Source organism: Crinia signifera, chromosome 4 (genome assembly GCF_055691185.1).
Source record: "Crinia signifera chromosome 4, ASM5569118v1, whole genome shotgun sequence".
Taxonomy (NCBI): domain Eukaryota; kingdom Metazoa; phylum Chordata; class Amphibia; order Anura; family Myobatrachidae; genus Crinia; species Crinia signifera.
The window spans coordinates 134746243-134759424 of record NC_139220.1 but is presented as its reverse complement, the minus strand read 5'-3'; the positions used below and the strand labels follow the sequence as shown (position 1 = coordinate 134759424).

General features: G+C 43.9%; 1 protein-coding gene across 1 annotated transcript in view; it reads right to left on the bottom strand.

Annotated features, from left to right (window-relative positions):
- Nucleotides 1-13182, bottom strand: part of LGR5 (leucine rich repeat containing G protein-coupled receptor 5) — a 179506-nt gene that overhangs the window by 32411 nt on the left and 133913 nt on the right. Inside the window, exons 9-11 of the mRNA XM_083182546.1 lie at nucleotides 4300-4371; nucleotides 3475-3543; nucleotides 3319-3390 (exon numbers count right to left, since the gene is read on the bottom strand). Of these exons, the coding sequence (XP_083038672.1) occupies nucleotides 3319-3390; nucleotides 3475-3543; nucleotides 4300-4371 (213 nt within the window). The remainder of the gene's footprint in view (nucleotides 1-3318; nucleotides 3391-3474; nucleotides 3544-4299; nucleotides 4372-13182) is intronic.

Sequence of the window (13182 nt, the reverse complement as noted above, 5' to 3'; positions counted from 1 at the left end):
CACCTATGGAACTGACAGCTCCTCGGTTAGGGGGATGCCACGGTGGGCGGGATGTACTAACCCTGACCCTCAGTGATATTTTCACAGCACCATACTCCCTGATTCCTCAGGCAGAGGAAGATAGGGGAGTGCCCCAACTCAGAGGAGGAGCAGATTAAGATAATCTTAACACATAAGTATAACCATCTTTGACCCATGACTGCAGATAAAGTGCCCAGACATCAGCTGATCTATAAGGTGGTGAAAACTAGAAGATTTTAATATACCCTCAATTGTGTCTGTTTTATGGATAACGGCATAAACATGACACTGCAATAAAATAAATAAAATGGAACAACTAATACAACTTGGATAAAGAAGCCTGATGCCCACTATACCTATGTCCACAGAATGCTCCTTGCTCTGTGCAGAGAGGAGTGGCACCAGGGTATGAACCGGCTACTTCCTATTGAAGTCATAGTCACTCTGGGACAAACGTCCTGTTCCTTACACAGTGCAAGGGCAGCATATCCGTTCACTAGGAACCAGTGACATAACTGCAAGGGCAGCATATCCGTTCACTAGGAACCAGTGACATAACTGCAAGGGCAGCATATCCGTTCACTAGGAACCAGTGACATAACTGCAAGGGCAGCATATCCGTTCACTAGGAACCAGTGACATAACTGCAAGGGCAGCATATCCGTTCACTAGGAACCAGTGACATAACTGCAAGGGCAGCATATCTATTCAGCAGGATAGCTCCCCCCCCCCCCCGCCCTCCGCTGCGGCATGGACTTAAGAGGCAGAGGAATACTTACCATTCAATGGCGTCCTCCAGGCCCGCGATCGCGTCCTCTCCTTCTGTCATGCGGCAGCACCTCCCACCTCTCATAAGCGTTATGACGTTCTGACGTCACATCGCGCAGAGCGGAGCCAGCGTAATGGGCTGCTGCCGCTGCTGTGGGGAAGGCTGCCGGGAGCCTCATCAATGTCTGAGATGGGAGCAGGAGCCGCACTTTAGCAGCGGGAGAGCCGCATGCGGCTCGAGAGCCGCGGGTTGGCCACCCCTGGATTATACCAACTGTGCACAAGAATGGATACCCTTAAAACCTCAACTGTTAGGGCGCCTCTAGGACCATGTTTAGGAAACATTGCTACATTTTATTGCCACGTTTTCTCAATAGGTGGCAAATCATTTCTGAAACATGATTTGTTATTATGAAAATAAAGAATACTACCTTTAATGTGGTGCTGGAAATAATCCAGCTCACACAGCATTACATCCTATATAAAGAGTTCTCCACTGAAATGGGCAAACATCATTATGGGCCCTATTCTAGTTCACTCTGACAAAATCCTATGTTACTCAGTATCTTATAATAAGATGAAAATAAAATGAGTCTTGTATGTTTGAAATGTTCACGTAGTAAGCCTGGGAGAACATTCTGAGTGACGGGGGGGGGGGGGGGCTGCCCAGATTCCTCTGCGGTCTGCAGCTGGGAAGCTATGTCTTGAGAAAATTTTAATTGGCAAATATGAATAGCAAGCTTCATGATGGCCTGGTGTACAGAAGAGACATTTTATGGTGTGCAGAAAACACTGTAGCAGTCAATGATTTTCATAAACAATGAGCTTTCTGCACACAATAGCAGTAAATGAGCAGTTCCGTGCTCCGTCTCCTGTGCTACTGATTTTTTTCTTCCCTAATTGCTGGAAAGATAGAAAAAAAAACTGTGCCCTTTCATGGCTGCTCTCAATATTTCTTGGACCATTCAGTACCTTTGAACCGTATCTTAACAAGCACAGACAGATTCCATGAACCAAACCCCCTCCCTCCTGTAGGACTTTGCATGCATGCACTGAGCTGAGTTAGGGATTTAATGTAGGGAAGATATTCCAGAAGGCTAAAAACTGCTGAATTCCTTCCTAAAGCACACAGATAATCTGAAGTGAAATCTGATTCTCTCTCTCCCAGCATGAACTGCCAAACCGACAATGAGATCAAACCAAGTGTCAGATCCATGGCAAACTATACCTTTGCTTCACATGATTCAGTGTTTTTATTGGTAGCAAATAATTCCCCTCTAATAATCGGTTACTGCATATATTTTAATAATCATGTAGAGCACGGGATGATCCCTGAATGTGTTTTTACAGGAAAAGAGATTCTGAATAATAAAAGTCACTTGAGAAGAAAGAGGTCTGTGAATTAACCATAGCAAACGGGAAAACGAAATCTACTCATACGGAGCAATTTACTAACATCTAACCAACTTTCACACCAAGCCTGTGACCGGGAATATTGCTGGGGCAAACTGGGTCCTGGCTTGGTGTGAAACAGTTAACTTGGATTGTGTGTCCTGGGAATTAGTCCATTGTTGAAACAGGGACCAACCCCAGATACGCTGCAGTGTGAAAGGCATGACCTAGGTTATTTGACCTGGGTTGCACTTAAAAGCTGCTGATTGTCTATCAGTGTCTGAAGCAGGCAGCTGGTAAATCACCCAGCATTCATTTTGAAATGGGTCGACCTGGGAATTACCAGGGTCCAAGCTGCTCTGTGAGAGGGGTGTAACAGGGCATGAAGCCATATTTCAAAACCTGGATTAGATCTGGGATTCCAGTCATAAATTAGTTTCCATCAAACTGGTGTAAGCTGGACCGGTAAAAGCAGAAATCTGATGAGGCAGTGAATTTTACTGTACATGTGTTCCTGTGGTAGTAGCATTAAGGTTAGATTTATCAGTGTCAATTACTAACCAACAGCTCCGAACTCTATTTTTTTCTTACACGAGGGATGTGTACTAACCTTTGGAGAGAAATAAAGTGGAGATTGATCGAGTAAAGGTCCCCATACACAGGTCCAACTCGTCCGAAGGACAAGTCAGACCTGATTTCCCTTAAACCCTCCCGGAAGCTCCCTGGGAGAGCGGCATGATTTGGCACTTTCTGTGCCATTTTCTACATACAATAAATTGCATGTGATTTATTACATGTAAAAAAGGACTCTGCAGTAGCAGCGGAGGGCAGGAGATTTGAAAACTCTGACTCAAAAGGATTGTCAGCCGCTGATTGGCTGAGAGAGCTCTCTCAGCCAATCAACTAATGCAAGTTTATCTAAGTTTATCTTTAACTAATCTCTCCAAGTTTATATAATTCACCCCTTAGCCTCTCCAATCCCCATCTAGTGCTCTGGGGCCTATACAATATGATCATTTACACACTTTGGAATACTAAAGAGGCTAAGAAGTTTTGTCTCTTGACCACAATCATTATTTTATTATTGCCCTCATTCAATATAAAACAAAGCAATGCACACATTTCTGTGACACTTACAGAACTTCGAGATTGGGCAGTTGATCACAAATAATGCTGGGGAGACTGAGCAGTTGTGCCCCTGTCAATGTTCTGGGAAGACAAAAGAAGGTATCACTTAATCTTGCTGCAGAGTCTACACAGTACAATCAAATGCCACAAACATTTAGGACTTACAAACTCTCCAGACTGGTTGTTCCAGTAAGGTCCGGAAAAACTGTGATCTGAGATGCCCCATTGAGAATCCTTAACACACAAAAGAATATTAGGCATATGGTAGATTTGTAGAACTGAAGTACACAAAGAGCTTTGCAAACGGCTGTGTAATGAAAATACTTAAATATATTAAAGCTGCTGCATGTTTTATACATGTCTGCATATGTACAAAGTCATTTGTAGATACGGGGACTGGAGTAGACTAGGAAGTAATTCCATCCTATATTGCACTCACGGAACAAATGTGTATATTAGCCCATGTAAGCATGATATGATGTCCCTATGTGTAAGCCTGGTAATCTACTAGGTGTATGAGTATGCCCTTGTTACAACCCCAATATGACTCATCTGCCATAAGTGTAGATACAATACTAATGGCTTATAACTCTACAACGCACCTACTCGCACACATAGAGTGTGAGTTCAATCATGAATATCTTCAGTTCTGCATCAGCCCCCACATGATATGACAGATCTATCCTTACAGTGAATTAAAGGTGAGAGAGGTAAGAGAGGTTACCATCTACTGCAATATATTAACATTCAGTTTAGCTTAGTTCCTCCTTAAGTTCAGCCAGTGGCTTCTTAGCTGGAAATCTGTCATCATCATCTTTTGTTTTTTATTTGGGGGGGGTTGAAACAGTAAGCAATTCTATTACATTTGTTATCTACACACGGACATCCTGGTTGTGTGGGAGGCAAACCTTGTCTACAGACGTTTACCCATGACAGACTTCTGTGTTAGCTATTTGGAATTATATATTTGATGTAACTTTAAAAACTCACAGAGTCTTGAGCTCAGGCAAGTGCTGAAATGCAGATCTCCCAACATGTTGAATCGGGTTGTCATAGAAGTGTCTACAAGAAACAAACAACAAAAATAATTTCAGACTTCCTAAAATAAAAAAATGTGGTTTTCTATATATACTTATGACTAATATTGACAATGACGCATTACTCATTACTTGAAAGAACTCCCAAAAGGTAGAATTCTGAAGAAAATGTGCATTTTTTCAATTAATGTGCTATAATTCCATGTTCCCTAAAACTTTGTATATATATATATATATATATATCCACAAGTGCTTAATAAAAAGCCAGGGCACTCACCATTGTAGTCACAGTCAGCTCTTGTTTAATTATACATAAGTATTGTCGACGTTTCGACCCTCTCGGGGCCTTTGTCAAGACAGCTCATTAGCATCAATAGGCAAAACACAAGCAGGCAGAGTAACTACTCTGCCTGCTTGTGTTTTGCCTATTGATGCTAATGAGCTGTCTTGACAAAGGCCCCGAGAGGGTCGAAACGTCGACAATACTTATGTATAATTAAACAAGAGCTGACTGTGACTACAATGGTGAGTGCCCTGGCTTTTTATTAAGCACTTGTGGATATTTTTGGTCGTCTGGACAGGATTACCTTAAGGTGCACCCCGGTATATCCAACTCTCCTGGATGTGAGTGCGGGATTCTCTGCCTATATATATATATATATATATATATATATATATATATATATATAAATATATATATATACACAGTAAAATAACAATGTATTTCATGTGCTAAATAATCCATGTAAGGATGTAAGGAGTTTATACAAGACAATGAGGTCAGGATCATGGCACTTGGGATCCCGATAGTCAGAATAATGACACCGGAATCAAGCTGAATACTGAAGGTAAGTAATGGGGTTAGAGTTAGTCACTAGGGCGAGGATTTATACGACCTACACACATGCCGATATTAAGGCATTTTCTAAGCGATTTTGCTTAGTTTGGCAAAGTCGATTAGAAAATGCCCTCACATTGGTGTGTGTGTGGGGGCTATATCGACAGCAATGCGCATCCCCACATTTCTTTGTCGCTGGCCGAGATTGATGAACAGTGTCCATCAATATCGGCATCGGCAGAGTTCTCCCACTGGAGAACACTGGCGCTGTCTGCTCGCTTAGCAGACAGAGCTGACAGCTCGCTCTGTGTGTGGGCTGTCAGCTTTGTGTGCTGAGCAGAACGGCCCGACATAGCACAGCTAGGTCGCCCTACACACATTGGCATGTGTGTAGGGCCCTTAGGGTTTGGTGGTATTAGTGGAATGTTAGGGTAAGGCTGAGTGCGTGTGTGTGTGTGTGGGGGGGGAGGGTGGATAGGCTGCAGGAGGGGACTGTTAGCTATAAGCTGCAGGAGTGGGGGGTTACGGGTATGGTTCTGACCGCTGGGATTCCAACTAAGATTAAAGAACCACCAGTGCCTCACATGATATATAGCTATGGACATAGTGGGTAAGTCTGGGAGGAACTATGATTGTATTTTATTGCACATATTTGGGCTATGACTGAAAATAAGGGAGGAGTTCCTTCCCAGATAACTTGTATCAGAGCCCAAGTTTACAATGGTTATCATAACTCAGGGGCCCATTTATAAAGTATAGTACATGCAATGCAACCTTGACAGGATCTTAATGCCAGGGATGGACTGTAATGGGCCCCACTATCTCCTCTCAAGGGTTAGTTATATACTACAGACAATGACAAGCACCAATACTTTTTATTAGATTAAAGCTCCATCTTGTCTGTCATATTCCATAGATTATGGACCTTATTCTGCTTGACTCGTAAAGCTTGCAAGTCCAACAAATGCCTGCCACCACCTGCACGCCCCCCCCCCCCTGCACGCCACGTTCCCCGCATGCATGCGAATACAGGTTTTGCATAAACATCCATTCGCAGTTTGCGTGTGGGGAGGAAATCATTCGATGGTCACTGATCATTGAATGATTTCTACAGTGCTCGCAGATGTGAGACACCTCTCTGGTGTCTTACATCTACGAGCGCCCTGTGTGGGAAATAGGAAGGCAGCTGACATCCACTACCCGCCCCCTGCACCTGCGTAATCGCCTAGCGGTTTCAAGGAAACGCACATGAAATACTGGGCATTCCCATGGGCGAGCCCCTTCGCCACCACCCATGCCCCCCGCCCGCACTGCTATGTGAGCTCAATATCGCTCCCCTGCGCAAACACACAGGGGAGCGAATCAACCAGAATAAGGGCCAATATTTACTAGGAACTCTATTTAAAATCTATTTCGGTGTCTGCAAATATGCCTGAATATGTGTAGGAAATAAAAAAAGGTAAAAATATAACTTTCAAGTCCTTTTACTAGTACAGTACTTTATTCACAACTCACCTATTTATGAAACCTTTCTGTTTTTCTGCTCAGATGCTGTTTAGTTTGGCTTCATTTATGAGAGTCAAGGGATATCAGGACTTATTATTATGTGCTACATTCTTGTGTAATTGTATATTTTTTGTGTATTTGTCATGGATGGTAAAGCACACAGTCTGCTATTATACAAATTCAATAATGGAAACCACTAGGTAGCCAGGGGAGAAAAAAGGCAGAGGTTCAGGGATACAGAAAAAAAAGCTAGATTCATCCTATTCTCAAATGATGGAACGAGACACATCAAGAAGCCCATTGCCTTTTCCCTTAGCATAAATGAGGTGCAAATAGTCACATGTTCATATGGCAAAAATGACTAAATAGTTGTGGGAAACCAAAGAGCAATTGCAATGATAATGTGACCAGCGCAGAACTGGCATTAAAGACACAAGATTGTGTTGGAAACTGTGGCCAGCAAGATGGAACGTATGAGTGTTTTGTATGCAAGAAATCTGATCACCTAGATGTGAACTGCTGAGTTTGGAACAATGGAAGTGATCAGCTGAGGCAGCAAAATAAGGTCCATAAAAGAGAAACAACACGTGGGGATGCATGCACAGGGATAGTACCAGGGCACAACATGGTGCACAGAGGTAGTAACAGAGCACAACATGATAAACAGTGGTAGTAACAGAGCACAACATTATGCACAGTGGGAGTAACAGAGCACAACATGATGCACAGATTTAGTAACAGAGCAAAATATGATGCACAGAGGGAGTAACAGAGCACAACATGATAAACAGTGGTAGTAACAGAGCACAACACAATGCACAGAGGTGGTATAGGAGTACAACATGGTGCAAAGATGTAGTAACAGAGCACAACTTGATGCACATAGGTTGTAACAGAGCACAACTTGATGCACATAGGTTGTAATAGAGCACAACTTAATGCACAGAGATAGTATATCAGAGCACAACATTATGCACAGAGGTAGTAACAGAACACAACTTGATGCACATAGGAAATATTAGTGCACAAGATAATGCAGTGATGTTGTAACAGAGCGCAAGATGATGCACAGTTTAAATCAGAACATAACATGATGCACAGTGGTAGTTTAAGAGCACAACATGATGCACAGAGGTTGTATTAGAGCACAAGATGGTGCACAGTGGTAGTATCGGAGCACAACTTGATGCACATAGATAGTATCAGCGCAAAACATGATGCACAGAGGTAGTAACAGAGCACAACATAATGCACAGTGGTTGTATTAGAGCACAATATGATGCACCATGGTTGTATTAGAGCACAAGATGATGCACAGTGGTAGTATCAGAGCACAACATAATGCATAGAGGTAGTAACAGAGCACAACATAATGCACAGAGGTGGTATAGGAGCACACCCCATGGTGCAAAGATGTAGTATCAGAGCACAACATAATGCACAGAGGTAGTAAGAGAGCACAACATGATTCACAGAGGTAGTAACAGAGCACAACATAATGCACAGAGGTTGCATTAGAGCACAAGATGATGCACAGAGGTAGTATCAGAGCACAACATGATGCACAGAGATAGTTTCAGCGCAAAACATGATGCACAGAGGTAGTAACAGAGCACAACATAATGCACAGAGGTAGTAACAGAGCACAACATAATGCACAGAGGTTGTATCAGAGCACAACATGATGCACAGAGGTTGTACCAAAGCACAACATGATGCACAGAGGTTGTACCAAAGCACAACATGATGCACAGAGGTTGTATCAGAGCACAACATGATGCACAGAGGTTGTACCAAAGCACAACATGATGCACAGAGGTAGTAACAGAGCACAACATGATGCACAGTATTAGAGCACAAGATGATGCACAGTGGTAATATCGGAGCACTACTTGATGCACAGAGATAGTATCGGTGCAAAACAAGCACTGATTAAACAGAGTACAGTATCAGTGCACAACATAATGCAGTGATGTTGTAACAGAGCGCAAGATGATGCACATAGTTTGAATCAGAGCACAACATAATGCACAGTGGTATTATAAGAGCACAACATGATGCACAGAGGTCGTAACAGAGCACAACACGATGAACATAGAGGTGTGTGAACTGATGACCATTCCCAACCACGGTCCTCAAGGCACACCAACAGTGCAGGTTTTGTAGATATCCAGGCTTGAGCACAAGTGACTTAATAAGTATCTGAGGGATTCTGATTAAACCATCTGTGCTGATGCCTGGATATCACTAAAACCTGCACTGTTGGTGTGCCTTGAGGACCGTGGTTGGGAATACCTGATTTAGACTCTATTTAGATCTCAGTAAGAAAGAAGGAAGAAGGGTCTAATTCAGACCTGATCGTACAGCTGCGAATTTGCACAGCGGGTGATTATCGAAAGACTTTGCATGCATCTGTACACTATCTAGTGATGAAATCCTGATACTTTTTGATTGCTAGCTGTTTGCAGAGTGATTGACGGGAAGCCACCATTTGGGGGTGGTAATCGGACATTTTCTGGGAGTGTTAAGGTGGCCATACATCAGAAAGATATTGTACCCAATCATACAATCTCAATCGATTGTAAGATGGATTGTATGCAGATTGTGTGCACATCTTGTGTACACAATCATACAATCAATCATAAGATGGATTGTATGACTGATTGTATGACTGATTGTATGATGGATTGTATGCAGATTGTGTGCACATCTTGTATACATAATCATGCAGAAGATGGATTGTATGACTGATTGTATGATGGATTGTGAGTAGATTGTGTGTCCAAAAACCACCAAGGACTGCTGGGGATTTCAAGGGAAATTGTACACAATCATGAGCGCAATCGATCTTAAGATCGATCTTTCTGATGTATGGCCAGCTTAAGAAAAAATTAAGGCATGCCCAATCATTTAAGACAGGCATGTCCAAACTATGGCTCTCCAGCTGTTGTGAAACTACAAGTCCCATCATGCCTTGCCACAATTTTGCTAATAGGGAATACTTAAACTATGGCAAAGCATGCTGGGATGTGTAGTTTCACAACAGCTGGAGGGCCACAGTTTGGACATGTGTAGCGGTAGCTGGAAGCAATCTACTACAGATGGGTCGTTTGCGAACAAAGCGGGTCTTTTGGACGGATCCCATAAAAGACTGAGGGAGCCGCCGATCCAAAAAAGGTGACCCGTCGTTCTTATACTTTCAGTTTAGTTTTTCATTACAATGCATTTGCCTGAGCTCAGCACTGGGTATTATCACGGCGCCCATCGCATCGCATTGCATACCACTAATTAAGGTATGCGATGGGACCAGATTTCAGGGTTTTAAGGGCTGACTGTACAATTTTAATATCGCATCACATCGCGACGCGATCATAGCCGATTTTACATTGTACAGCCACTCTAATGGCTAATTCCTATGTTAAATGCACCCCCAGACCCAATTTTTAATTGTACAGCCACCCTGATGGGTTATTACTATGTTAAATGCCCCCCCATTGTTAACGCCACCCCACTATCAATGCGAACCCGAAGCGTGGCGAGCGCAGCGAGCCCGTGTGGGGCGGCGGTACGTGTCCTCCGACCTTTTCATACCCCCACTATCCACGTCGGCTTGGAGTAGATTTTATATAGAGTGGCGAGCGCAGCGAGCCACCGAGCCCGAAGCGTGGCGAGGGGATGCGGAATACATGTGAAGTAATCTGCGTCCGCTCGCCACGCTTCGGGCTCGGTGGTTCGCTACGCTCGCCACATTATATAAAATCAACTCCATTCCGACATGGATAGTGGGGGTATGAAAAGGTTGGAGGACACGTACCGCCGCCTCTCGCCAGCTCGCTGCACTCGCCACACTTCGGGTTGGCGTTGATAGTGGGGTGGCGTTAAAAATGAGGGTGCATTTAACATAGTAATCACCCATCAGGGTGGCTGTACAATTAAAAATCGGGTCTGGGGGTGCATTTAACATAGGAATTACCCATCAGGGTGCCTGTACAATTAAAAATCGGGTCGCATGCCATGCGATGCGACCGATACAATGCCCTACAATGGAAATCGGGGGCGCCGTGATAATACACAAGTACCCAGCACTGTCACCTGTGGCAGCTGAGATGTACTAAATCTAGAGACTGAGTACAGTGCTGCGACTGCAAGTGAAAGAAAGAATAACAAGGCTACTGCTGCTAGGGATGGCCATCGGTCCAGATGCCATCTATGGTTGCCATCGATGGCAATTCTGCACCCAGCCATCGATCAGTGTTTTACTCGGTCATGTATGTTCTTATTTGTTCAGCTCACTGTTTAAAAAAAAAAAAAGTAAAAAAAAATGGCATAAAATGATTGTAACAAAATTATGCTACGTTATTATTAAATTACCCCTTCTTTCAAAGTGAACCGATGATCCGAAAAAGAAAGAATTTGCGACAGCACATGAGCAGCAATAGGATCGCTATGGTGTAAGGATAGATTTTCCATCGACAAAGCAAAAATATCTGTAATAAATTCTATTTCTTGGTGTTGATATTTTAAATAAAATTGCTCATTTTGCCCCTTCATATAATTTATAATATCGCTTAGAGTGTGTGCTCAACATCGTCAGTGATGCATGCTCCCGTGTGTCGTTAACGATGCCCTCTGTCTTCCTGCATGTATAAGCAATTGAGCACTCTGTGTGTATGTAGTAGCCTAAGCCAGCAACCCGCCGGGTCATGTCAATATTTCTGAGCACACACGCCGTGTAGTGTGTACCCAGCTTTATAATCAGGTGCCTTAGCAAATAAGTGATTACACTAAATCCATCTTATACTAGAATGGGATTGTGTTCCAGACCACAGTACCATAGAGTCCCAAGCAAAAAGTGGACAAAATGGTCTCTATTATAGAAATTTCAATTTTTTATACGTGTGTAGCAATCAGGGGGGAGGAAGGGACATGTTACTATTCTGAGGCTTGTAGTGCCACACAGAGAAAATAATTATTTGAATGTAACAATTTTTAACACTTAAACGGCTATTTGAAGCAGTTGAGTTGTGCTGGCTCAGGGCGTTTTGTGATCTGGACTTGGACCTTAGGAATGCTATAGGCACGCCTGATGAGGTCAGCTTGCCTTGGTATGTGGGCCAATGTTTTTGGTCAAAAATTATGATGCGAACCTCAATTTTACGCTTGCTAAATTGCATTGTGTTTATTAGAATTGTTCTGATTATCAGCGTTCTTAGGACTTAGAGCGTGCACCTGTATTTTACGTGTAGCAAACAGGACAGCTTGGTATCTCCTAACTGGTGGAGCAGCAGCACAGACATAAATCACCTGCAGCATATTATAATATTTGCAGGCATGGCTTATGTATATGCTTCAAAGAAGGATAACAAATGGGATGCTCATGCAACAGCAAGAGCCAAAAGGCTACCTTTTGGTTCACCAAGGCAAAACAATGTCCCAATTATTAGAATTAGTAGAAGTTTAAAGAAGATTATGTTGTTACTAAATGCCTCACGCTGTTGAGTCTCATGCCATAAGCTTAGTTGGCAACACTAAAAATGTCCAGCATTGAAATTGAATTAGGTGATTTAGGCATCAAAGAAAGAAAGAGCGAGGTAGTTTTACCCCTGGATGTGGTCAGCATCCCAACAGCCAGCGTTCAATATACCAATGCTGGCATCCCGACTGCCTTCAGAGTACGGGTGCCAGAACAACAAAACTATCAGGATTCCAATGATGTAATTGACCGGCATCCAGGTTGGTAAGTAACCGGGACTTTGCAGCATTTGGCCGCGGAAGAAAAGGTCAGGGTTAGGCTGTGGGGTGGGTGGATACATTTAGGAAACGTGGTACAGGGTTAGGTTAGGGTTAGGTGCTAGAAGGGACAGGCTGTGGGGATTTAGGCTGCTGTAAGGGAGGGCTAGGGGGAGGGGCAGGAGGAGGTTAAGTATACTTACCTGAACCTTGTTTGAATGCCCTAATTTGGGATGTCTGTGTCTGTTTTCTGACCATCAGCATCCTAACTGCCGGTCATCCATATGAATCCCTTACCCCCTTTTCAAAACAATGTCATGAGAGACTGGGAGCAGCCAGACAATTTCCCCTGAGAGTGATATAACATCGGGGGCATGATGCTAAGACATAGGGCGGGATTCTCTAAGCTAAAAATGCGGTAAAAACCCCGTTATCGGGGTTTTTACCGCATTTTGGGATGCTGTAAGCATCCCCCGCCGGGTTATCGCGGCGGGGGGCATCGCCAGAAAAATCTGGCAATGCCCCATAGAAGCCAATGGGCTTCTATCGCAACCCTCCGCCGCCCCGCGCCGACCCCCCGCCGCCCCGCATCGCCCCCTCCCCCCTCACCTGTGTCCGGGCAGCACAGCGCAGTGCTGCCCGGACCTGTGACCTCCTCCCTGCACTAATCCTCTTCCGGGTGCAGGGAGGAGGAGAGCCCGGCGAAGCAGCAGCAGCGCCGGGTGTGTGAGGGAGGGGGGGAGCCGCCGGGACCTGCTGGGA